Source organism: Globicephala melas, chromosome 12 (genome assembly GCF_963455315.2).
Source record: "Globicephala melas chromosome 12, mGloMel1.2, whole genome shotgun sequence".
Taxonomy (NCBI): domain Eukaryota; kingdom Metazoa; phylum Chordata; class Mammalia; order Artiodactyla; family Delphinidae; genus Globicephala; species Globicephala melas.
In genome coordinates, this window is record NC_083325.1 from 10,409,299 (window position 1) to 10,436,924 (window position 27,626).

A 27,626-nucleotide genomic window follows, 5' to 3' on the forward strand; every position below is an offset into this window, starting at 1 on the left:
TCCCGTCCAGACAACCCCTCACTCGGGCCTGCGTTGCGGGGCGGCCCCCTGTCCTCGGAAATTCAGTCTCGGGCCGAGGTCCGCGGCCGTTGGACGAGGAGCAGTCGCGGCAGGCGGTGGGAAGGCTGCCCGGACGGAGGCGCTCGTGGGTCTCCACCATGGCGGCGACGGTGCGCGCTGCGGCAATTCTCCCTGTGCTGTGTGGCGCGCCGGCGGGTGAGAGCCAGGACGCTGGGAGCAGGGGCTCTGAGCGGGGCGGGAGTGGGGGTTCGCCCAGGGCTTGCAGACACCCGGGTGGAAAGAAGCGAGAAGCCGCAGCCCCGGCCTCTCACGCCCGGCTCTTGTCCCGCTGGGACCTGCTGTGTGACCTTGCGCGCGTCCGCATCCTCTCTGGGTCGCAGGGCCCGGGTCTGTAAATTGAGGGTGGACTGGACGCGGTCCAGAGTCTCTTCCAGTTCACCAGGCCGCTCGTGCATGCTCGGTTAAAAGGGGCAGGGTAGTGGCAGGCGAGCATCGCCTTCCCCGCGGGCGTGATTCACAGGTTCATTTGGTGATGTTGATGTGGGGTTCGAGGTGGATGGCGGCCAGCGAAGCTCGGAAGGGAAATAGGCTGCCCTCCAGCTTGAGTCGGATAGGATTAGTGTCAGTTATTTTAGATTCCGGGCTGATCAGTGCCCTTTATTAAAAAGAAGGATGTTTGGAATGTCAGTAGTTTTGCTCTTATTGTCCTCCCCCACCCCTAGTTGGTTGTTTGCAGCCCGAGGAAAGGCAATCTGCTATCCTCCAGCCTGATGTTTATCTCTACGAACCACTTCGTAATTAATTTGACCTCTCTTCGCTCTGTTTTATTGTAAACCCACAATCCAGCATTCGTAATTCCGAAATCCAAAGATCTGTAAAAATCGAAAAGTTCTTTTTAGTAACTCATTTTGTTGGGAAACTTGACCTGCAATCGTTTGTAGGAAAATCTGACCTGAGCATTTTTTACTTTTGTTTATGTTGTGACCACCTCCTCCTTTTCCAAAGCCCCAATCAAATAGCACTTAGCATGTGTAGCTTTCTTTCATGAGCTCTTATGTGTAGCAGGGACTGTCTTAAACTCTTTATGCTTTTTTCCTTGCTGCATCTTCACAATGCCTTTATGAGATAGATGCCTTTATTATTCCCATTTTACAGATGAAGGAATTAAGGCACACAGAGGTTGAGAAACTTGTTCAAAGTTAGACTGGGAGGATGTCAGGTTTTTGCACCCACACCACCTGGCTCCAGAGCCTCTTTATTTCTTTCCTTCTTTTTTTTTTTTTTTTTCTTTTTCTAGTGTATAAACTTTTTTTGGTAGTGGCTTTATTGGGATGTAATTTACGTACCACAGGATTCATCTTCTTAAAGTATACAGTTCAGTGGTTTTTAGTGTATTCACAGAGCTGTGCAACCATCACCACAGTCAATTTTAGAACATTTTCATCACCCCAAAAAGAAACCCTGTACTCTTTTAGCTAGCATCCCCCCAGACCCCCATTGCCCCCAGCCCTGGGCAACCACTAATTTACTTTTTTCTCTATAGTTTGCATGTTCTAGAGATTTCATATAAATGGAATCAAGTAATATGTGATCTTTTGTGACTGGCTTCTTTCACTTAGCATAATGTTTTCCAGATTTGTCCATGTTGTAGCATAAATCAGTACTTAATTCCTTTTTATGGCTGAATAATATTCTGTTGTGTGTATATACCACATTTTGTTTATCTATTGAGCATTTGGGTAGTTTGTACCTTTTGGCTATTATGCCTAATGTGGCTGTAAATGTTTGTGTGCAATGTTTTTGTAAGTACTTATATTTTCATTTCTCATGTGTATACACCTTGGAGTGGAATTGCTGGATCAAATGGCGACTCCATGTTTCACTTTTTGAGGAACTGCTAGACTGTTGTCTAAAGTAGCTGCACCTTTGTACATTCCCACCAGCATGAGGATTTTTATTTCTCCACATCCTTGTCAACACTTGTTATTTTCTGTCTTTTTGACTGTAGTCATCCTAGTGGGTGTGAAGTGGTATCAATTTGTGGTTTTGATTTGCATTTCCCTGATGGCTAATGAACGTCTTTTTTTGTGCTTCTTGGCCATTTCTATATGTTCTTTGGAGAAATGTCTGTTCTAATCTATATCCATTTTTAAACTGGGCTGTCTTTTTATTAGTGAATTGTAAGAGTTCTTTATATTTTCTAGATACAAGTCCCTTGTCAGATAAGTGATTTGTAAAATTTTCTCCCCATCTGTGTGTTGTCTTTTCATTTTCTTGATAGTGTCCTTTGAAACACAAAAGTTTTAAATTTGGATAATGTCTGATTTACCTGTTTTTGGTTTTTGTTGCTTATGCTTTTAGTGTCATATCTAAGAAACCATTGCAAAATCCAAGGTCATAATTATTTACCCTTATGTTTTATTCTAAAGGTTTTATAGTTTTTGCTCTTACCTTTAGATCTTTGATCCATTTTGAGTTAAGTTTTATGTATGGTATAAGTAGGGCTCCAACTTCATTCTTTTTGCATGTGAATACTCAGTTGTCCCAGCATCATTTGTTGGAAAGATTATTCTTTCTCCACTGGTTTTTCTTGGCGCCTTTTTCAAAAATTAGTGTCCAGTGAATGTTGTCAGAGCCTGTTCTGAAGTACTGCACTGTGTGAAGTGATACACCGTATAGTTACAGCCTGGCGCTGCAGGGGCTCCTGATGAAAGAGGGGAGCAGAGTGCTGTGGGAATTGGGGAGCCTTCACCGAGAGGTGGTGTTTCAGGCAAACCAGGAGAACCTGTCAGAGACACAGTAAAGGATTCAAGAGCTGAGTGTGTTCCATACTGACTTTGAGTCTGGTGTGGCCAGAGGGGGATGGAGAGGAGAGTGGTGGAGATGAGGCTGACGTGGAAGGTTGGGGCCAAGTCGCAGCCCTGTAGGTGATGCTGAGTTTTGAATTTGTTCTGCAGATAGTAGGGAGCCAAAGAATGATATATCAGGGCTGTGCGGTGACTAGACTTGTAGTTTTAGAAAGGCCTGCCTGTTACCAAAGGGAAAAGGGGAGGGGGGTAAATTAGGAGTTTGAAATAAGCAAAAAAAAAAAAAAAAAAAAAAAAGAGAGAGAGAGAAGGGCCTGCTTGACAGCAGATGGTGAATTAGAGGGAGACTGGAGGCAGACTGGAGACCTGTTAGGAGACTGTCAACAGGAGACTGTCCTTACCACGTGGCTGAGGGATGGAGCTTGAACAAAGAGGGGCAGTGAGACTGTAGGAGGGTGTGTAGCTGAGAGGTGGATTGATTTTTGAGGAGAATCTCTAGGGCTTGGTAACAGGTCAGATGTGAGAGTGAAGGAGCCGATGTGATGTGATTTCATTTACTTGGGCAAGTGGTCATGGAGCCCAGAAATTACTCATTTACTTGTCTTGATTCTTTTATTCTATAGATAATACTATTCTTTAGGTGTTAAAAAATGTTTCTTTTCATGTAGAAATGGATCTTAATTTTTTTTTTTTTAATTTATAGGTCATCTATGGTCCAGGCAGCTTTACCTAAACAGCTTTCCAGCAGCTTCCATTTTGGCATTGAAGACTGTTCCCAGCAATGGTGAGATTTATTTATCTAACTACCTTTTCTTATAAGAGCTAGTGTTAAGAGTACTTTATGTAGTTTTTTAAAAATGTAGAGGAATGAAGTACATTCTTTGTAATAGAAATGGATAAGGTCTAATGAGTATTTTTCAAATTTTTAATGATTACAGCTGTTATAATTCAAGGCTTTAAAAAATAATAGCAATGATTTATTGAGTAATGACTGTGTCAGGTTAATAGTATGTTATCTTGGTTAATCCTCACACCAGTTTTTATGAGGAGTTGTTATTCCCATTTTACAGATGCTGAAGTGAGTCTCTGAGAGGCTAAGTGACTTGCTTTAAGGTCACACAGCCAGTAATGGTAGGACTGGGTCCTGAGCTGTCTTGGATACTGTGATGTGTTCTGGAAACACAGTGTTTGTAGAAGGGGTGGGGAGAGTGCTGACTGGTGGAATGACTGCACAGTTCTCGGCTCCTCCACTTTCTGCCTGTGCGACCATGAACTAATGACACTCCTTGGACCCTCAGTTTCCTCTTCTATAAAATGAGGATGGTAGTTCCTACTTTAAAGATTGTTATCTTGAAACATTGTACTTCCGAAGAGTACTAAAAGGTTTATATCTTAAAACCACTTCCCAGGGCTTCCCTGGTGGCGCAGTGATTGAGAGTCCGCCTGCCGATGCAGGGGACACGGGTTCGTGCCCCGGTCCAAGAAGATCCCACATGCTTGCGTACCGCAAAAAAAAAAAAAAAAAAAAACCACTTCCCTTTTCTAGGCCTTCTCATCTTCCAGTGACACTTTAACTTCCATCTGGTTATATTTCTAAACAGATAGTGTATATACTTGTTCTTTTTTCTGTTAACGTCATTATGCTAATTGAAGATTTAATTAGGCACCATCCCTGCTTTTTCTGAGCATAGTTGTAAGCACAGTTTTGGTCGAATCTGTAGGCAGTTATGTATGTGTTCTTCACAGCCGAGCTAGGTAGTACAGTTGACCCTGTACAACCAGAATGGGTTTGAACTGCACGGGTCCAATTATATGTGGATTTTTTTCAAGAAATAAGTACTACAGTACCATGCAATTCGAGGTTGGTTGAATCCAAGGATGTGGAATCGCAGATAGGGAAGGCCAACTATATGTTATATGTGGATTTTTAACTGGCTGGGGGGGGGTCAGTGCCCATCACCCTCACGCTGTTTAAGGGTCAGCTGTATTCTCTTATTATGTTTCCTTTCTCCTACAACATTTTCTTTTCCCTAGAGTTAGTAATTGCCTTGTTTTTAAAAAATTGCTTTGTATTCTTTGTACCTGTTGCAGTATTTTCCTAAAGGCTGCAACAGATTGGTCAGAAATAGCAATAATTTTTCTAAAATCCCTGAAACACATCACTAATTAACCAGTTTGATTTAATAGAAGAGATTTAAATTAGAAGGAAGCAATTCTTCATGGTGAAAACTGTTAAACACTGAAGTGAAACCTTCAAGGGCAGACTCTGTCTTTGAAGAAGTCCACCCAAGGGAGCTTCCTGGGCTTGGCCCTCTGTGGACTCCATGCTATTCCTGACATGGAGACTTCATGGTCTGAAATTAATAAGCATTCAAAGGATCAGAGCAAAATTGTTAATTGATCATTGGTGGATGATAATCTGTAATTGGACTTCAAATGTGATTCAGCATGAGCTGCTGCCACCTCCTGTTTTAAAAAGCACAATGCAATTTGAGCAAACAGTTGTAGCAACAGTACATTGAAAGAGATTATTTCTGAAGTCTGAAGTTGATTTCTTTCTATTTTTGACAGTTGGACCTTTGTAGGCTAACTACATTATTATTTGTGAATAGTATTTTGGTCTTTAGAAAAAGATTAAAGAATTCTAAATTTGATGGTAGTGATTTTTACACTCTTAAAGTATGTCAAGGATTGTAGTTCTAAACTACAAGAATAAATTCATGTGCACTTGATATTTTGTTGAAGATTGAGAAGGTTACAAGGAAAACTAAAATGTGTCCAACATAATGGGATTTAGAATGATTTTTGAAGATCTGAATATGTTTAAAATGAAAAGCCAGTATTTTCTATTTACTTTTAATTGAGTAATTTACAAAGTAAGCTAATAGGTCCAGAGAGACCTCACTATGTCGTCTGAGCCAGCCTCCAGAAGTTTTATTTTTTAAAGAAAGACTGTCCTCGAAATATGATTCTTAGGCCTTCCCTGGTGGCACAGTGGTTGAGAGTCCGCCTGCCGACGCAGGGGACACGGGTTTGTGCCCCAGTCCGGGAAGATCCCACATGCCGTGGAGTGGCTAGGCCTGTGAGCCATGGCCGCTGGGCCTGTGCGTCCGGAGCCTGTGCTCCGCAACGGGAGAGGCCACAACAGTGAGAGGCCGTGTACCGCAAAAAAAAAAAAAAAGATTCTTAAAAGTTCAGGATTTTAGTGACTTATTTTTATTAGTAACAGTTAATTTTTTGGTGCTGGCAGTGTTTCTCCATAGGTGTGGAGCATCTAACAAAGTTTTATTCCATCTACCTGCAGGCTGTGTGTCATCTCCAGGAACCAGAGACAACCGTCATTTTATCAGCTTGACCCGTGCGCTACAGACACAGTGCTGTGTTTCTTCTCCCAGTAACTTGATGGGCCAACAGTATAGATTCTATAGTTTCTTCACTAAATGTACGTAGACTGGCCACAAACTTCCCATTTCATGAAACAGGAAAATAAAAGGTGGATTTGTATCTTAATTTTTCTTCTTTTTCTTTTTCCTCCTTAAGTGAACTAACACTTCAGAGATTAATATATGACGTACAGGCATACCTCATTTTAATGTATTAATGATGATGTACAGGCGTACCTCATTTTATTGCACTTCACTGTATTGGGCTTTGTGGATATTGCGTTTTTGACATATTTAAGGTTTGTGGCAACCTGTGTTGAACAAATCTATCTGCACCATTTTTTCCAACAGCATTTGTGTGTTGTCTCTGTGTCATATTTTGGTAATTCTTGCACTATCTCAGACTTTTTAGTTATTATTATATTTGATATGGTGATATGTGATCAGTGGTCTTTGATGTTGCTACTATGACTGGCTGAAGATTAGCATTTTTTAGCAGTAGAGTATTTTTTATTTTATTTTTGAATATTTTTTAAATTAAAGTATATATATTGTTGTTTTAGACATAATGCTATTGCATGCTTAAGACTGCAGTATAGTATAAACGTAACTTTTATAGGCACTGGGAAACCAGAAAATGTGTGTGACTCACTTTATTGTGATATTTGCTTCGTCACAGTGGTCGGGAACCAAACCCACAATGTCTCCAAGGTACGCCTGTGCTATTCAAATAAAAATGTTCCTCCATGTACCTCCTAGAATTATCTTACATGCTACCAGTTGTACTATACACACTTTTGGGAGTACTGGTTTACTTTAATCCCCTCATTTGGGGCACCTGAGGTCTAAAGGACCTGTGGAATCCCTGGAATTCCAGGATGGAATTGTGGCCCAAATCCCTGCTGATTTAGACTCACACCAAGAATATACTCAAAATCTGTTTTCAGTTGCACTTTAGTTGAGGAGATAGGACTAATCAGGAAAAGTTAATTTTAAGTAGATGTTGTTTTACTAATATTACTCCTACCTGAGATAGTATTTGAGAGTCCAGTCTGAACTGAAATTAGCTTGTAAGAAATGGAGATTGAATCCACAATTCAGCATTAGGCAAATTAAAAGAAATTAGGATTATAAAGCCAATTCATTTTAGACTGTTTGGTAAATACAGAATCAAAAAGCAAAAAATCACTTGTAATCCTACTACCCTGAAATCCTGGATTTGCTGCTATTTTCATACAGCAGTACGCTATACATTTTCCCATGACAGTACATGGGCTTCTCCAGTGCAGTGTCATAACTGTAGAATATTTCATTGTGTGGGTACAGATCACTTTAATTTGGATTAAATTAAATAATGACCTACTAGGTTATTTGTGTAGCTATGCAGAAAAGAGGACCAGGTGATGGGGAATTGCAAGTAACACAGTCTTCCTTGTATTAGAGGATTTTGGTGTAAAGAGAAAAGAGAGGTGGGTAGAGTTGGAGCCATGAGGCTCTTGGTGCCCCCAGCCCCAGTGTTTTCTGAGAGCTGACTTTGTGCTTCGATGGTGGTGGTTGGGGGGTGTTGGGCGGGTGTATATCCGACTTACAGGCCTTTTTAAAAATAGTCTTTTCCCTGCCCTGAAAGGCCTTTTCTCTAACTCTTCTTGTTCTAGAGGTGCCCCTTGCCCTCTGAGACCACTCACACCTGCCTCTGACTCTCCATTAGCCTCCCTTCTTCCTCAGTCATAGGACTCTGTACCCTTATGAGTTTATTGCTCCCAAGTCAGGGCGGGGTGGGGGTGAACTCAGTTGAAACCAGCATGGGGCTAGTTTTTGCTGTTTTAATAGGAACTAGTCTTTGACTTTCTAAATCTCTTCCAAGAAATAAAGAAAACCATAATTTTTTCAAAACTCATTAAGATTTCCTAAAAATGTTTAACATTGTATTTGTAAATCTATCCCTCTGCCATAGAGGGTCCACCATTAAATGGTGGAATCTTTTAAATCTTCGTCTTAATATTGTTTCTTTTAAAATTGAATCCCTTTTAGTCTTAATGAGTGATTTGCTTATTCTGATTCTAAGAGAAACTGTAATTGATGGACCTCCTTATGCCTCCATTAAAAGTGCTCTCTCTGTGAACTTTCAAGTTTTTGATGGCGTTTATAGATACCATCATTTTTAAGCAATTAGGAAAGAAAAGCAGTCTTTAGTGAGAGTTTAGTTTGAGGTTGGTAATTTTATTTCAAACCTGTGGTTCTTTTAAAAGAATCAGTGTCAGCCTAAAGTTTGAAGTTAACCCTTTGCTTTGATCAGGGATACACAACGCAGCATGTGATGTGGAAGCTTACTTACTTTTGTGAGCTTCAGTTATGCAGATCATCTGTAATAATACATTTGTATTTTTAAAAACAGGGTACTGTATAGCTATAAAGCATTTAAAAATATTATAAATCCAAAGCATTTTTCCCTTTTCATGTTATCTACCCAAAGGATCAAGGTGTAAGGCCTTTCAGGAGGCTAGCAGGTAGAACTTTCATTTTTATTATTTTTAAAAATTTTTATTGGAGTATTGTTGCTTTACAATGTTGTGTTAGTTTCTACTGTACAGCAGACTGAATCAGCTATATGTATAATATAGATCCCCTCTTTTTGGGATTTCCTTCCTATATAGGTCCCCACAGAGCATTGAGTAGAGTTCCCTGAGCTATACAGTAGGTTCTTACTAGTTATCTGTTTTATGCATAGTATCAATAGTGTATATATAGTGTATATATGTCAATCCCAATCTCCCAATTCATCCCACCCACCCCCTCTTACCCCCTTGGTATGGTAGAACTTTTAAAGCTTAAGGGCTCAGAAGAGGAGAATGAAGATACTCATTTGAGTTCTAGAATATGTTTAATATTTCAGGCATGTAGATATATGTATCTTAGATTTTTGACTAGTACAACATTTGTATGGCTCTGATTCTTTATTAAATTGGTAATGGAACAATCTGTGGTCATAAAATCAATTGGTGATACTGTGAAAGGTAGAAGTCCTTGTGAAGACAATTTAAATCTAATAAACAACATAGCTAGCTAAACAACATAGACCAGTAAAATTCAGAAGTGGTCAAAAGTAAAGAATCTGAATATTCCACAAGTACAAAGGGGAAAATACTGCTTGTAATTTATGATAGAAAAAGATCTGGGGACCCTGGAAATTCACAAATGGAAATAAATCAGCAGTGTCAGGGTCTATATATAAAGAAAAGACAACAACAGTGATTTAAGAAATACACACATACACATGCAGGTATTAACTATCAGACCTCTACACACTCATTCTTTTGCAAGTATTGGTTAGGCTATAATCAGAGTTGAAGGTGAATTTGGGCATCTCATTTTGAAGGATATACAGAGATGTTTAGGGCATTTACAGAATAGAGCAAACAATCCAAATTATTAAGATTTTTGGGTTCAAATTGCAGTGTTGGTACTTTGGGCTAAGAGATCTGTATTTTGGAAGTCTAGTTACTGATTATCTCAATAGTTATAATGGAGGCAAGAGGGCAGGGAAGAGATTGGTCACACAGTTGTTAAAATGTCTGGGAGACAAATCTACTGGAAAGTAACAGGGATTGAAATATGGTTGTCTTTTGTGGGGGAAGGCCATATTCTGTAAAAGGAGTAGAATCGCTTCCTCTTGGGCTTTCCAAATGTAACCATGTGATGTGTACAAAGAATGTTTCAATTTTGCTTTCATTGCCGTAATGATATGTGACCCGACTTCTTCCAGCCTTTTGTATTCAACAGGAATAAATCAATAGACCGTAGATCATTTCTTGAAGAAATTTTTTAAAACCTATTTCTTTATAGTGACAGCAGATGAGCTGTGGAAAGGTGCCTTAGCAGAGTCTGGTGCCGGAACAAGAAAAGGAAGAGGCAAAAGAACTAAGAAAAAGAAAAGAAAAGATTTGAACAGGGGTCAGATCATCGGTGAAGGTAAACTTATTTATAAAAACAGCTAATGTGCTTTCTAAGATTTTTTCTCCAAAATTTTATAGATATTTTACAAACTAGAAGCATAAAACATTTCTCATGAAGGGTATTAGGTTCTGTGATTTTAGGGTCCAGCGAAATGGCTTATTGCCCCATGATTCAGGGAAAGGAAAATCCCATAGAAAGGGATTCATTCATTTAGTTATTCATTCAACAAGCCTTAAATGCCCTTGTGTGGTATCTGCTGCAAAAGTCCGTATCCTCAGAGAACTTACGATTCAGAGGTAGAAGGTGGAATAACTGGAGAACTGGCTTAACTTTCTCTCTGAAGGGCCAGGTAGTAAATACTTTTTTAGCCTTATGGGCCACATGGTCTCTGTTCCAACTATTCAACTCTGCTGTTGTAGCACAAGAACAGTCATAGACAATACATAACCAAATGAGCATACCTGTGTTCCAGTAAAACTTTATTTACAAAAATAAGTGGTGGGCTAGGGCTTCCCTGGTGGGGCAGTGGTTAAGAATCCGCCTGCCAATGCAGGGAACACGGGTTTGAGCCCTGGTCTGGGAAGATCCCACATGCTGCGGAACAGCTAAGCCCGTGCGCCACAACTACTGAGCCTGCGCTCTAGAGCCTGCGAGCCATAACTACTGCAGCCTGCACGCCTAGAGCCCGTGCTCCGCGACAAGAGTAGGCACCGGAATAAGAAGCCCACGCACCGCAACGAAGAGTAGCCCCTGCTCGCCACAACTAGAGGAAGCCCGCGCGCAGCAACAAAGACCTAACACAGCCAAAAATAAATAAATAAATAGATTAAAAATAAAAAAAAGCGGTGGAGTAGATTTGGATTGTGGGCCTTACTTTGCCAACTTCTGGAACACATGATTGTTTATACTTGTGTTTTTTAAAGAATAAAAATAGTATACTTGAATCAACATTCTTTACTGTGGTTGCTGACAAATTATCTTTGATAGTAATAGCCTTTTGGATGTAAAGAAAACACCTTTCACTGCACTTGTAGCTGTTGCATGTCTACTTGGATGTTTTTCTCCATGACTTACCTTATATCTTTTTTATTTATTTATTTTTTTAACATTTTAAACAAACATATATGTATACTTTCTCAATAAAAAAAATTTCTCAATAAAAAAAAATAGAGAAACCTAAAGTCCCCCTTGATGCCTTTTTTATCTCCCCCAATCCCAGTTGCCTTCCCTAAGGAAACCACTGATTTCATTTTGATGTGTTTCCTTCTGACATTTTCTAATGCTTTTATATATATAAATACCCTAAAAGGAGTATATATTTTCTTTTAAAAATAATTAGATTATGTCATATGGTACATATTGTCTTACTTGCTTTTTTTCACTCAATAATAGGTCTTGGAAATTGTTCTATATCAGAACCTATAGTGCTAACTTATTCTTTGAATTTAGTATAGAGTATTTCATAGGTTGGATATGCCGTAGTTCATTTTACTGTTCCAATATTGCTGGACATTTAGATTGTTTCTGTTTTTTGCCTTTACAAATAACACTTCAGTGGACATCCTTGTCCAAGCACACATATGCCTCATACCTGCATGGGAGTGTTTTTCTAGGCAATACCAGTAAGTAGAATTACCAGCTGTTACGGTAGGTATGTTTAAAATTTTAATGAACAATGCCAAGTGGCCTGTAGAGTGATTATGTTAGCTTAAGCTCCCACCAGCGGTATCATTATCTATATACACATTGCCTGGCATTTTAATACTCAAGAAATGAATGCTTTTAAAAAAATCCTTATTTATGTATGTTTTTAAACCTTCAGGGCGTTATGGCTTCCTATGGCCTGGTCTGAATGTCCCTCTTATGAGAAATGGAGCTGTGCAGACCATTGCCCAAAGAAGCAAGGAAGAGCAGGAGAAGGTAGAGGCGGATATGGTCCGGCAGAGAGAAGAGTGGGACTGGAAGAGGAAGATGAAGGTTAAACGGGAGCGAGGATGGAGCGGAAACACATGGGGAGGCGTCAGTCTTGGCCCCCCTGACCCTGGTCCCAATGGAGGTAGCAGAGTCCTGGTTTTGCTTACATTGTGACAGAGAGAGCACTCCTATTTCTGGAATTCTTTGATATGATTTTATTTACTCGTCTGTTTAGATTGCCTTCTTCCTAAAAAGGATTTGAGCATCATTGAAATAACTTCACATTATTACCCAAATGTATTTTATGGAGCACTAGAGGCCTATAAGCCAAGAAGTATTCCACAAATAGGGGGCAAAGCACTGGGTTCTGGTGTCTTTACTGTGTGGCTTCTCAGAGCATTTGAACTTGGTGGTGTGCATATGGCTCTGTATAAGTCATCTGTGGGATGCAGTTTCCCAAATGCTGCTGGTCATTGGGTACGGAGCAGCATGGCTTGGGAGTGCTGTTTTGTTAACAGAAGAAACCAAATAGTTGTCATTAAGCCTCATAAAAGTACACATGAAATAAAAGTTGAGAATATTTATCAGACTAAATTAGAAAACAAAGTCATCTCCCCACTGCTTCCTGAGTACGTAAAGAAGTAAAAATCATCTGAAATATTCATTCTTGTCAATGAATAGGAGATGAAGAAGTAGACAAGGGTTCCGCTGCTTTCTTTAGTTCGGCTCAAAGAGGAGACGAGAGGTTGAGGTGGAGAGACTCAGGCCAGCATGCTTAGGACTGAGCAGAATGCTTCCACTGGGAGAATGAAGATACGGGAGGGAGAGAAAAAACCCATAAACTTAAGTCCCTAGGGAGGGCCCAGATTTAGAGTGTAGATAAATGGACGAACTTGTGACGGGAGAAAGGGCAGGGGACAGAGCCAGGTAAGCTGTGTTGTTGGTAGTGGAAGGAGGGGGTGGGGCCTGTGTCAATGCTGTCTCTCTGGAGCCTTCAGTTAGTCTGTGAGGAGGAGATGGGCGTGGATGAGCACGGCCACCAGAATATTTTGATGAAAAGGTAGGGTATCTGGGACGGGCCTCAGAATTATCCAGTGGACTGGGACTTGGACAGAGTTTAGAGGAAAGAAGATTGGCTGTGAGTTGATAATCGTTGAAGCTAGCTAATGGTACATAAGCTCACGTTTTACTGTTTTTTGGGGTGCTTTTTGCCTATGAATGTAAATTTTCTATAGTAAAAAGTCATTAAAAATAAAAGAACACAGTGTTTGAAATGGCTGCTGTGGTGAGAGGAGAGAGACCTAACTAAAAGGATGTAAAAGGCCAGCAGGCAGCAGGGAGGACTTGACTGAGTTGGAGACCATGAGTCTTTCGTGGCCCAAGTGTGTCCCATGCTTTGACTTCTCTACAGCAGCACCTGGCAGGTCAGGTGTGCCCAGACAGCTGCATTGATTCCATCCTGGATAGGGTGGTGGGGAGGGGAAGAGGTGAGGGAGCTGAGGATATTCACAAGACCGGGTGGAAGTGTTAGACTGTGGTGTCTTGACTGAGTGGGAGAGACTGGAAGACCAGAGGGGTGATGGGGAAGGGGAACAGTGGGCAAGAGTCTGGAGGTGCTGGGAAGCCCCAAGGACCATCACCTTTCAGTCACTGAGTGAGAGCTGGAGAGGTGGAGGATGCAGTCAGGGAGATAGTGGTCGAGTTTATGAATTTAGTGGTAGAACAGTTTCTGGTGATGATGGAGGACCAGGGTGTTGCTTTGATAGTGGCACCAAAATATCTGAGATTCTTTCTTAGTTAAAAGTCAGTGATGGGGCTTCCCTGGTGGCGCAGTGGTTGAGAGTCCGCCTGCCGATGCAGGGGAGACGGGTTCGTGCCCCGGTCCGGGAAGATCCCACATGCCGCGGAGTGGCTGGGCCCGTGAGCCATGGCCACTGAGCCTGCGCATCCGGAGCCTGTGCTCTGCAACGGGAGAGGCCACAGCAGTGAGAGGCCCGCATACCGCAAAACAAAAAAAAAAACAAAAATAACTTTCATACACTAATTATATAGACACATTTATCTGTATACCTGTTTCTTTTCTCCCTACAGAAACATATGATGATTTCGATACCAGAATACTTGAGGTGGGCATGCTGAATTAAATACCCAGTTAAGCCTTTGGAGAAGTTGGGATGGATGGAGTGGGGTGGGTGGAGAGGGTAAGAGGAACAGTGAGAAAAAGCCTTTGATGCATGACTTTTTCTGAGCTACAGAGCTGCTTTGGGTAAGGAAATAATGAAACTTTAATTTCAGTTACTTGATCATATTGGCTTTTCTGACTGCTGCCCTTCTGGGGGGCCACCCATTAAGGTCTCAAGACAAAGCAACTTCAGTGGTATTGTTGGTAACAGAATTTGGAGATTACATATAAATTTCCTCCTTCTTAAAGCAAAGGTTGCAGTAGCAATTTCTCCTTGAATTCGGTGTATCTGACGCTCAGTTCAGCGGGCAGAGATTGAGGGGAGCCATGGGGAAGGGTAGAAAGCTTGGAGTTACTGTGTATGTCCAGCTCTTGGTGGGGAAATGATCTGCTGGGCTGCTTGTAGGCCCTTGAAACTGAACCCTGTATCAGGTAAATTGCAATCACTCTTTCCAGGGTGTTTCCTAAAATAGTCAACTTCCCTTTGAGCCAGTGCTGCATACTTAGTGTTAAATGCCATATGCAATAATCACGTATTGAGTTTGTGATTGAATGTGTATATTGTTTCTTCAATATCAGTTGCATTACAGAGTTTAAGATATATTTACAAGTATTTTAAGTCTTTGGGTCCTAGCTTACACCCTTTTGAAATTAATTCCTTTGAAGAACTCTTGTCTGTGTGGGTGATTTCCTGTAGGATTATCCACAGGAGTGGGCTTGAGCCCCCTTTTCTTACCTTATGGGAAAGGGGCTGCCATGTAAGCAGTTTAGTTAACGTTTCATAGTTCTTGGTAAATTTATAAATATGCCCCAAAAATGCAGATTTTCTTGTAGTTCATAATAAGCAGGTATTTCCAAATTTTCTGTTTTCAGTTGAGCCTAACCCATAGAGATCCAGTCCTGTGCTAATTATTTCTGTACACTGCATTTTATCATTTCTAAGATGCACATTTTTTCATATTTTAACATCTGTGATATTGGGATGTGATTGATTGACTGATTGATTGATTTTTGGCTGCTCCCGCAGCTGGTTATATCTTAGTCCCCCGACCGGGGATGGAACCCAGGCCCCAGCAGTGAGAGCGCCAAGTCCTAACCACTGGACCTCCAGGGAATTCGAAGGATGTGCTTTTATAATCAGTTAGTTATAAACTATGTCAGAGTTTAATCGGCAACTTTTTATCTTTCTTGTGGTGCGTTCATTAAAATAGGGTGCATTGAGTTTTACAGTTTCAAATCCTTTAAAAGGTTTCTCAGTCAAACTTTCTAACAAGCCTGTGAAATAAGAAGAGAAAGCCTTACTTCCATTTTACTCCTGAAGAAACAGTCCAGATGGAGGTTTCCCATTGGAGACAGTGTGCTGTTGGTGCTCGTGGGATTGAGGGATGATGTGTGTATTCACCACGTGTGCCTGTGTGTGTGTGAGGAGGTCACTCCAGTTCCCTACTTCAGAATTTTCTTAAGGTGTAATATTTATGAAACATTTTCTTTTAGGTGAGGAATGTTTTCAACATGACAGCAAAAGAGGGAAGAAAGAGATCAGTCCGTGTCCTGGTCGCTGTGGGGAATGGCAGAGGAGCTGCAGGTGAATGGGGCTGTGATCATATACGGAGAGCTGGTGGTGGAGGGACAGCTGTGGCCTGGGCTCAGCCGTGGGGTCAGTGGGTTCAGGCTTTTTTGACTAATTAAATCTTTCAGCGGCTTGGGCTCACAAACCTTGTGGTAAACCCATGTAATCCCTTAGAGTCAAAAGAAGGATCTTCCTACATCTGCCTTTTTCCATGAAGACAATTAATATTTTAAAAGGCTTAAGACACTACTGTTTATGTATAATAGTGAAAAACAAGGGGGGTGGACACTAAATGTTCCACAGTAGGGACACAGTTACAAGAAGAGTATAGCTATACATTGTAATAGTCTATAGCCATTAAAGAATTATGGAAAATTACTTACAAAATAATGGTAAGTCAAATGAACAGACAAACAAAAACCCACTTCATATAGAACTGTATAATATAATCCCAGTTTTTTAAAAGTATGTTTATATGCAAAGAAAAGACTGGAAGGATTGGAAGGATATACACTGAAAAGATTAAAAATGTTTAATTAGTATGTTTGCCAATCATTTAAATTTCTTCTTGATACTTTTCTCTAAAGTTTCCATAGTGAACATCTGTTTTTGAAATGTATACATGAATACATTTCAAAAGGGAAAGAAAAGTGGAAAGAAAAATGGAAAACTGCCTATTTAAATCCATACTGACACTTTCAAAACAATTAATACCTGTAGATAGTATGTTGCCAAAGGAAACCACTCTTAACAGTTACTTTTATATCTTTTCAGAAATTCTTTGTTCAAATATCACCATATATCTTTTTTAAAAAAATTATACAAAGGGTCATATTATATCCATAATTTTATAGCTTGTTTTTCTTGCCTAGTATTATACCCAGAGATTTATATATTAGCATAAGTGGATTCCCCCTCATTTTTTTGTATTGATTGCATCGTGTTCCAGTGTATGGATAGCGTAATTTTTGTAACCTTTTTCCTATTGCTGAATATTTATGTTGTTTATACTTTTTTTTTTTTTTTTTTTACTATTTATAAAAACAGTGAGCTTCTTGTACATGTCATATGTTGTACTTTTGCAAGCATATCGATGGGGGAAATTTCTTGCAGTGAAATTGCTGCCTCTAAGTTACATGCATTTGAAATGTTGATGAGTGTTGCCAGATTGCCCTCCCAAAAGGCTGCATCCGTTTATGTTTATCTGCACCGTCACACCCTTGCCAGTCCTGGATAGAGTCAGACTTTACTGACTGTAAGTAAGTGACGATATGAAACATAACTCTTAGTTTTGATCTGTATTTCTTTAGTTATGAGAGTTAGGCCACCATTTTACATGTCTGTTGGCCATTATAATTTCCTTTTTGAGATCTGTTAGTTCATGTGTTTCACCCACTTTCTGTTGGGTGATTATTCTCCTCAATGATTTTCCTCTTTGTATGTTAAGGACATTAGCCCTTTATCTATCATATATTTTGACTTAGTTTTAAATTTTTTCCACATGAAAGTTTTTAAATCACAGAAACTTTATACCTTTATATAGCAAGTAAGTTCACCCATATATTCCTCAAGGACTTATATGGTTTAATTTTTTTTAAACTAGTAATTGTAATCCACAGCCCCTTTTGCCCCAGCTTCTCAGATGTCTTGCATATCTCATGGAACAGTACTGTCTTATGTTACTTTTCTGTGTATAATTTAAAAACAAAATACATTCTTCAAAATAAATAATGGTGATAGCAAATAATGCAAACATTTTCTTAACTTGTGGTAAACCTCATTTCACAGGATTAAGCATTTACAAACTCAGGAATCATTGATTTTTATTTCCGTGTATGTCTAGCAGTGTATGTTTTTTTCCCAGCTGTTCTGGTTATTTTAATCTGTTTTCAGAATTTGTGAAAACCATTTACCTTATTAATTTAGCATGGTTAGGGTTTTTTTGGGTTTTTCGTTTGTTTTTTTATTCAGTGTAGTTTTATCTAGAAATTCATAAAAGGTAATGTTATGCATCTAACCTTGAATTTCATAGGTACGTTCAAATGTAATGTTTCCAAAATGCGCCAAAACAAAGAAGCAAATCTCTGTAGCCTCATGCTTTGTCGTTTGTTTTGGATAGCGGGTTTTCTGTGGGCAGAGGAAAGATGAGCTACTGTGAAACGTTGTAGGAACTGAAACCTGAAATGTGGTAAAAGACATTATGTGCCAAATTTATGCCCCTTTTCATATTTATGCTTTTTCTTTTAAAGGTTTTGCCATTGGGAAAGCCAGTGAACGGGCAGATGCTTTCAGAAAAGTATGTACATTTTCCCTTTGTTAACAGTAAAAAACCAATAAGCTATGTGCTAGACATTGTGGGAACCACAAAAAAATACTTACTGTCAAAGGTTACTTAATAACTGTCAAATACTTACTGGCAAAGGTTACTTACCTCAGAAAAAGCAATTTCAGAAGTGCCTGTATTCTTGCATCATTTCTATCAGACTTGTAATTGCTTGCCAAAATTACGAGACAACAGGGAATGTTTGAACACTGTCAGAGATATTAAGGAATTGTTTTGGGTTTGTTTTCTGGCGTGATAGTGATGTTATACTTACGTTTGTTTTTTTTTTTAATTAAATCCTTAGCTTTTAGAAGTATATACTGAAATTTTTGTGTAAATTTGAAATTTTCCATAATAAAATATTTTATAAAAGGTATTTTTTGAAATCCCTGAAGAAATGTAAATTCTAACAGTAGATTTAAGAAAAATATTTTCCTTCTTTCTTTCAGGCAAAGAACAAGGCAGTTCACTATTTGCATTATATAGAACGATATGAAGACCATACAAGTGAGTTTTAATCTTTTCTTTTAAACTTTGCAGGATTATATTTGTTTTATTTATGTGTGGCTGTATATCTCTGTGGGTGTTTCTGTGTTTCCCTGCTTATTACTGCATTCTTACATATAAATATATAAAATGTAGAAACAAACTTTCTCTCCTGAGAAGATTAGTAATGAGTGAGATCGGAGTTTGTTACTCATCCTTGGCCAACATGTGGTGTCTGCTTAGGGTAGTAGTGGTTGCTTTGTGATATTTGCAAGGGCATTAAATCTATACCCCTAACCCTTCTTATATTTATGTTTTTACCCTCCAGTATACCATGATATTTCTTTAAGATTTAAAAGGACGCACATCAAGATGAAGAAACAAACCAGAGGTAACTAAAAAAACTCATAATTTGTTGAAGATAAAGCAGAGAAACTGTACCAATTTCATCCTGCCCTCTATTTTTGCTCACCTTTACCTGAACTCATTTTGAAAACACCAAAATGTAAAGGCCCAAGTTAGATTTAAGAAGATTGAGGCTTTTGGGGAAATAAAAAGCAGTCATCCTACCCAGGCTCTCATGATTAAAACACTTCCAGGGGTGACTGTAGGTGGGAAGAGCACTTAATGAATAAAAAACAATAACTGGGGCTTCTCTGGTGGCGCAGTGGTTGAGACTCCGCCTGCCGATGCAGGGGACACGGGTTCGTGCCCCAGTCCGGGAAGATCCCACATGCCATGGAGCGGCTGGGCCCGTGAGCCATGGCCGCTGAGCCTGCACGTCCAGAGCCTGTGCTCCGCAACGGGAGAGGCCACAACACTGAGAGGCCCGCGTCTGCCAAAAAAAAAAAAAAAAAAAGTAACTGAGTGAGTGAATAGTTGGGTTTGTAGTGGGAACATTGGTTACTCCTAGACAATTCATTGATGCTACTAGCTGGTTCTTTTTTTAAAAAAATTTTTTTAATTTATTTATTTATGGCTGTGTTGGGTCTTTGTTGCTGTGCGTGGGCTTTCTCTAGTTGCGGCGAGCTGGGGGCTACTCTTGGTTGTGGTGGCTTCTCTTGTTGCGGAGCACGGGCTCTAGGCGCGTGGGCTTCAGTAGTTGTGGCGCACGGGCTTCGTAGCTCTGTGGCATGTGGGATGTTCCCAGACCGGGGATTGAACCCATTTCCCCTGCATTGGCAGGCGGATTCTTTTTTTTTAAAATAAATTTGTTTATTTATTTTGGCTGCGTTTGGTCTTAGTTGCTGCATGCGGGCTTTCTTTAGTTGCGGCGAGCAGGGGCTACTCTTCATTGCGGTGTGCGGGCTTCTCATTGCAGTGGCTTCTGTTGTTGCAGAGCACGGGCTCTAGGCGCACGGGCTTCAGTAGTAGTGGCACGCAGGCTCAGTAGTTGTGGCTCACGGGCTTAGTTGCTCCACAACACGTGGGATCTTCCCGGACCAGGGATCGAACCCACGTACCCTGCATTGGCAGGCGGATTCTCAACCACTGTGCCACCAGGGAAGTCCCAGATGGTTCTTTTCTTACAGCTTGTTCAGTTCCACTCATTTATTCTCATCACCAAGTATTGACTGAGCATCTTCTGTGAACCAGGTGCTACACTGAGCTCTGAGGTTTCAGAGATGGACCTTCTTCCTGTCTTGGAAAGAGCAAGCAGGCAGAGTTCAGGGTCATGGAGCTATGCCAGTCATGCCCAATGGTCTCGAGGTGTAGAATTCTTGAACATTCTGATTTGTGTTTCACCTGTGGTTCTACAGTAAAAATGATCTCATATAACTCTAGGTATACTTACAAGGTCTGGATCAGAAGATAAAATATTAAACAGTATTTAAATTTTTCATGTCAAAACTTCTCATACAACTTTGCTAGAGCTACGGCATGGAAATAAACCAAGAGAAATAAAAATCAAATACAGTACCTATTGTATTAGTGCAACAGAACTTGCCTTCTGCTTTAAAGTCATAATTAATCATTCATATGCCAGATAAAAACCATTTATCTTATTATTAGAAAAAGTATTGAGTTGAACACTTAGACATTAAGGTTTAGACCTGTGCTAAGGTGTGTCCCATGTGGTAGTTGTGGCCTGTGTGGCTATGGAGCACGTGAAATGTGGCTTCTGAGAGACCCTGTAAGTGTCAAATACCACCAGATTTCAAAGACTTAGTATAAAAAAAAGAATAAGAAATATCTCAAAAATATTACTGTATTGATTACATGTTCAGATGATAATGTTTTAGACATATTGGGTTAATAAAATACTAAATTCAGTTTTACCTGTTTTTAAAAAAACTTTAAAAAGCATATCTGCGAGAGAATTTAAAATCATATATATGGCTTACATTTGTGGCTTGTGTCATGTTTTTGTTAGACATGTTACTTTGGATACATCTTTATCCGAATGATTTTGGAAAGACTGCTACCATTTTAATTGCAGAAGTTACCTTTTTTATCTTCCCTGTCTTCTAATCAAAGCTGTAGTTTTCAGTCCTGCCTTTAAGGCATGTGCTGAGGTCCATGCCTGGTTAATCAGAAGGTTAAGAGTCTAAATTTGGGCTTTTTCTCTGCATCATTCCCACCTGCATCTGCCAGGGGCTGATCTAGGCTCTGGGGATACAGCAGTAAGCAAACAATATCCTGGCTCTCATGGAACTCTCATTCTGCTGAGGGGCAACATTGGATAACAAGTTCGGCTGAGTGCTTGAAAGCAGCCATCAGGGTCTGGTTTGCAGGGGAGGGCATGGGGAGGGAGGAAGGAGGCCACCTTCACTAGTGTGGTCAGGGAAGGTCTCTTTGAGGAGGATGTATCTGAGCGAGACATTGAAGGTAAGAAGGGGTCATGCAGGGAGAGCAGGCTGAGGGAAACACTGAGTGCAAAGTCCTTGCGGCGGGAAGGCCAGCACACAGAGAGTGGTGTCTCTGGATGAAGTTGGTGAGATGTCAGTCACAGAGCAAAGAGGGCTTTGAAGGCCGTGGAGTTCTTTGTTCCAGTCGACCCTTGAACAGCACGGGTTTGAACTGCTCGGGTCCACTCATACTCGGCTTTTTTTCTAAATACTACAGTGCTTCACAGTCCGTGGCTGGTTGAATCCATGGATGTGGAACCTTGGATATGGAGAAACTGAGGACATGGAGGGCCAACTATAAGTTAGACTCAGATTTTCCACTATGTGGAGGGTCGGCTCCCCTAACCTCCACACTGTTCAAGGGTCAACTGTACTTATTTTAATTCGAGGGACAGTGGGAAGTGAAGGGCTTTAAATAGGGAGTGATGCGTTTGCTTTGTGTTTTTAAAGCTCTCCCTAGGGAAGGGATTACAGGTAGACAAGAGTAGGGCGAATGGCTGGAGGGGAAACCACCCAAGATTTAGAGGCCAGCAAGGAGGTGAGAAGGATGGGCCAGTCGCTAGGAGGAAGTCTGGGAGAGGGTGTGTTACCGAAGCTAAAAGAGTTTTTCCAGGAGGAAGTGGATGTCTCTGCTCAGTGCAGCTGAGCATTCAAGGAGGTTGAGAACAGATGTGTCCCTCGAGTCTTAGTTAACGTGGACATGGGGCACCAAGAACCTTCAGGCATCTCTGTTAATCTGAACAGCCCTGTTTTTTTTGCCCATACGTTTAAGAAACTTATATATTATTTCTTTAATCCTTATAACATCTCATTTAAATAAGTGTCATTGTGGAAGCTAAGTAAGTTGTGAAGTGTCACCCAGCTGGGAAGTGGTGAAGCCGGAATGTGAACCAGCATCCCCTAAATCCAGAGCTGGAAGCTGTGCGAAGCCAGCAGGTGATGCCGCCTGCACCGTGGGCAGTGGGCAGGTGTTTGACTTGTTCTTCCTCTTTCTAGGTTATGGCCTCCGCTGCCACCGGGCCATCATCACCATCTGCCGGCTCATTGGCATCAAAGACATGTATGCCAAGGTCTCTGGCTCCGTCAACATGCTTAACCTCACCCGGGGCCTCTTCCACGGGCTCTCCCGCCAGGTAACTTCCCTGGGCTCTGAAACAGAAGGGCTAATTTGTATGTCATTTGTGTGCTCTGAGACCACCGTCTCCTGGGCTGTCCTGGAGTTGCTCTCGGGCCACCTGAGGACTGGGCATTCTTTGTTGTCTGTGGCTGCATCAGGTTAGTTAATCCAGCTGACAAGTTAGTTCATGAGAATTATCCTGTAAAAAAATACTCTATGGGTGTTTTGAAGTTTTAAAATTAAGTATTTTTAAAAGCCAGTAATTATAATCTGCTTTATTATGGAAAGAATACCCGCTTGTTCTAAAGCTTCAACAACATAAAGATGTAAAGTAAAAAGAGAAAGTCTCTTTCCTAATTTCGTCCGTTCCTTTGGAACTGGGGTGAAGCCCCTCGGGCACCTCTACTCGAGAGCCGTCTTCAACTGAAGCACGGTCAGTTTTCACGTCACCTGTATCGGTAGTTCAGAGGGACATCTGAGTCAGTAGGAATATGAACATTAGTAGTTCAGGTTATTTCTCCACATAGATGGGAGCTCTGGGCCCCTGCCCAGCTCACCCCCTCAGCCTCGGCTAGGCTCACAATCACTCCAGCGGTAGGGAGGAAGGGCTGTCGCTGCACGGGGCCCCCGCTTCTGGGCTGCCTGCTGCCTCTCTGCCAGCTCGGTGGGGATGGCTTGTGCCTTGAAAGGATGGGTGGACCTTAGCAGAGCTGGGTGAGCAGAAAGACAGCCAGGTTCAAGAGACATTTGCTGAGGACTTTGACAGGCTTCCTGACAGAGTGTGATGACTGTTTCTGAATAAAGTGATCCATGGAATAATTGTAGCCGTCTCTGTTTAAAATAGGAAAATTAATTGAAAGAAAAAGCTTTGCGTAAAAAACTTTTTTTGAACAGCTGTGTTCGTGTGTGTGTATGTGTGTTTGTGTGTGTGTGTGTGTTACTACTGTCTAAAACGTGTGTGTGTGTTAGTACTATCTAAAACATCCTTCAAAAGCACTTCTAAATTTACACTTACTGTTAAGAGGTTTAATTGTTTGATGTAGCTAAGATATTTGTTTTAGATAGGTCATATTTATGGTCAAGTAGACCTGTTCTAAAATGCCATCAGCTATAAAAAGTTGCATTGTGCTACTCAAAGAAAAAAAATGACACCAGTGTAAGCAACATGCCACTGATTATAAGACACTCCAATTTAAATTATTTTATGTTGGTTTTTTTTTTATGAATCAGCTCTTCTCTTTTCTAATTTCAAACGTATATAGAATTAGAATAGTACAAGATGCGCATAAAGTCCGGAAACATGAGATTGTACATTTCTCATGGTATTTTAGGTATTTTAATTACGATCAATAAACCATCTATTGAGTTCATTCGCCTTTTTCCGATTTTTATGGCTACCTTCTGTTATGAATCCCCATGGCTCTCTTATACAGCATCAACAGTTAGCAGCTCATGGCCAGTTTTGTTTCTCGAAACCACCCCCAACCAGCCCTAGTCATTTTGACCCAAATCTCAGATATCAATTTATTTCACTCATAAATATTTTATCATGTATCTCTAAAAGATAAGGATTAAAAAGGACCCAACAATACTAATATCATACGTAAAAAATTAACAGTAACGAGATATCAGACATCTAGTCAGTGTTCATAGAAATGTATCCATTTGTCAGATTAAAAAAATTTTTTTAATTAATTTATTTATTTTGCCTGCTTTGGGCCTTTGTTGCTGTGCACGGGTTTTCTCTAGTTGCAGCGAGCGGGGGCGACTCTTTCACTGCGGTGCGCCGGCTTCTCATTGCGGTGGCTTCTCTTGTTGCGGAGCACGGGCTCTAGGCGTGCGGCTTTCAGTAGTTGTGGCACGTGGGCAGGCTCAGTAGTTGTGGTGCATGGGCTTAGTTGCTCCACGGCATGTGGGATCGATCGTTCGGGACCAGGGTTCGAACCCGTGACCCCTGCATTGGCAGGCGGATGCTTTTTTTTTTTTGCGGTACGCGGGCCTCTCACTGTTGTGGCCTCTCCGGTTGCGGAGCACAGGCTCCGGACGTGCAGGCCCAGCAGCCATGGCTCACGGGCCCAGCTGCTCCACGGCATGTGGGATCTTCCCGGACCGGGGCACGAACCCGTGTCCCCTGCATCGGCAGGCGGACTCTCAACCACTGCGCCACCAGGGAAGCCCTAAGATCTTGTTTTTAATCACTCTTAAATAATTCAGTAAACAACTAAACTTGATATTATATTACCTGGGCCATGTTTCCTGCTGTAATAATCACCCTCAGTTAATGAATTTTAAAGAGTTGCTACATTTTAATCAACCAAACAGTTTTGGCCATGCAAGATAAGTATCAGGGCTGGACCATGTTAGACCAACCTCATAGACCTAACCTCGTGTCCTCAATTTGGTCGTGTCCAGGAAACCCATCAACAGCTGGCTGATAAGAAGAGTCTCCATGTTGTGGAATTCCGGGAGGAATGTGGCCCTCTGCCCATCGTGGTTGCCTCCCCCAAGGGGGCCTTGAGAAAGGATCCGGAGCCGGAAGATGAGGTTCCAAACATCAAACTGGACTGGGAAGATGTGAAGGCTGCCCAGGGTATGAAGCGCTCTGTGTGGTCAAGTTTAAAGAGAGGCGCCACCTAGGCCTCCATCTGGCCTGGCTCAGCCTGGCATCTCTTGCTTCTGACACCTGGGAGAGACTCAACCCCTCACACTTTGTTGATTTTTTTTTTTTTTTTTTCTTTTTTGCAGTACGCGGGCCTCTCACTGCTGTGGCCTTTCCCGTTGAGGAGCACAGGCTCCGGACGCGCATGCTCAGTGGCCATGGCTCACAGGCCCAGCCTCTCAGTGGCATGTGGGATCTTCCCGGACCAGGGCACGAACCCGTGTCCCGTGCGTCGGCAGGCAGACTCTCAACCACTGTGCCACCAGGGAAGCCCTCAACCCCTCACACTTTGGATTGTCACTTTTTTTTTTTTTTTAAAGGAAAGGCCAACCTTACATTTCTTTATTTACAAATAACAAATAATTATAGATTTAATTTATTGAGTACGTCATATATGCCAATTACTGTGATAGGAACTTTACATACATATCTTAGTTAAAAACTACTTTAAATATTCATTTAAACTAGCAAATTAGGGAGGCAGGGCTTCTAGTCTGACCTAATAAAAAATAATATGCAGGGCTTCCCTGGTGACGCAGTGGTTGAGAGTCTGCCTGCTGATGCAGGGGACACAGGTTTGTGCCTGGTCCGGGAAGATCCCTCATGCCGCGAAGAGGCTAGGCCCGTGAGCCATGGCTGCTGAGCCTGCGCGTCCGGAGCCTGTGCTCCGCAATGGGAGAGGCCACAACAGTGAGAGGCCTGCGTACTGCAAAAAAAAAACAAAAACAAAAAAACTAAAGAAGAAAAAAAAATAGCCTATTGTATTTACCCATGTTTTTGCTCTTTCAGTCGTTCTTCTTTCCTGATATTCCGAGAGTCCTTTTGTCATTTTGAGTGGGGAAAAGCCAAGGTCCCCTCCTGTGTGTCTCCTTAACTTTCACAGTACTACCACACTCCCGGCACTTCTGACAGCAGATGTGGGGGGTTTCCCCTCACCAAGCAGTCGTCTGCAATACCAGCTACTTGTCCTACAATTTAACTCAATTCTGACACTGTCTACCTGGAGGTAACATCAAATTCCACTGGTTAAAGGCTCAGTCCCTCAAGACTGCCCCCACCCCACTTCACACCAATTGCAAGTCCGGTTGTCACCTGTGCTTCTGACTCATCAGCTGTAAATCAGAGGTTACCATGACTCCCTCATTGTGTTTGATAATTTGCTAGAGTGGCTTACAGAATTTAGGAATACAGTTTATTTATTGCCTACCAGTTTATTATAAAAGGATATGATAAAGGATACAGATGAACTTCCAGATGGAAGAGAGACAGAATTTTAAAATTTTCATGAAGTCTAATTTGTCTGTTTTTCTTTTGTTGCCTGTATCTTTGGTGTTCTGTACAAGTAATTATTGCTAAATCCAGTGTCGTGAAGCTTTTGTCCTATGTTTTCTTCTAAGAGTTTTATAGTTTTGGGTCTTACATTTAGGCCTTTGATTTCTTTTGAGTTTGTTTTTGTGTATGGTGTTAGAGATCAACTTCATTCTTTTGCATGTTGATATCCAGTTTTCCCAGCAACATTTGTTGAAAACACTGTCCTTTCCCCATTGAATGGTCTTGGCACCTTTGTCAAAAATCATTCAACCATATATACAGAGGTTTATTTCTGGGCTGTCTATTCTATCCCATTGGTTAACATGTCTGTCTTTATGCCGGTACCACACTGTTTTGGTGACTATACCTTTGTTGGATATTTTGAAATCAGGAAATATGAGTCTTTCCGTTTTGTTCTTCTTTTTCAAGATTGTTTTGGCTGGTCAGGTGTCCCTTGAAATTCCATATGAATTTTAGGATGGGTATTTCTGTTTCTGCAAAAAATATCTTTGGGATATTGATAGGGATTGCATTGACTCTGTAGATCACTTTGGGTAGTATTGACATCTTAACAATATTAAGTCTTCCATTCCATGAACGTGGGTATGTGTTCACTTATTTACATCTTCTTTAATTTCTTTTAGCAATGTTTTATAGTTTTCATTGTACTTTCACTTCCTTGGTTAAATTAATTCCTAAGTATTTTATTCTTTTTGATGCCATTTTAAATGAAATTGCTTTTGCAATTTCCATTTGATAAGGGATATTGGTCTGTAGTTTTCTTGTAGTGTCTTTGGCTTTTCTATCAGGGTAATGGTAGTCTCATAGAATGAGTTAGGAAGTATTCCCCCCTCTTCAATTTTTTGGGGAAAGTTTGAGAAAGATTAACATTAATTCATCTTTAAATATTTGATAGAATTCAACAGTGAAGCCACCAGGTCTAGGGGTTTTCTTTGTCACAAGATTTTTGATTACCTACTTAATCTCCTCAGTAGTTATAGGTCTATTCATATTTTCTATTTCTTCGTGATTTAGTTTTGGTAGGTTTTG

The 27,626-nt window shown here is 40.9% G+C and overlaps 1 protein-coding gene across 1 annotated transcript; it reads left to right on the plus strand.

Moving 5' to 3' along the window:
• On the plus strand, positions 1–25,317 carry MRPS5 (mitochondrial ribosomal protein S5). Its single transcript, XM_030838986.2, has 12 exons — positions 1–216; positions 3,532–3,612; positions 6,133–6,270; positions 10,055–10,180; positions 11,988–12,221; positions 14,171–14,205; positions 15,756–15,846; positions 18,081–18,127; positions 18,604–18,661; positions 18,969–19,031; positions 22,486–22,622; positions 25,019–25,317. The coding sequence occupies exons 1-12, from the start codon at positions 159–161 to the stop codon at positions 25,241–25,243; spliced, it is 1,293 nt and encodes a 430-aa protein (XP_030694846.1). The 5' UTR covers positions 1–158; the 3' UTR covers positions 25,244–25,317.
• The last annotated feature ends 2,309 nt before the right edge of the window (positions 25,318–27,626 follow it).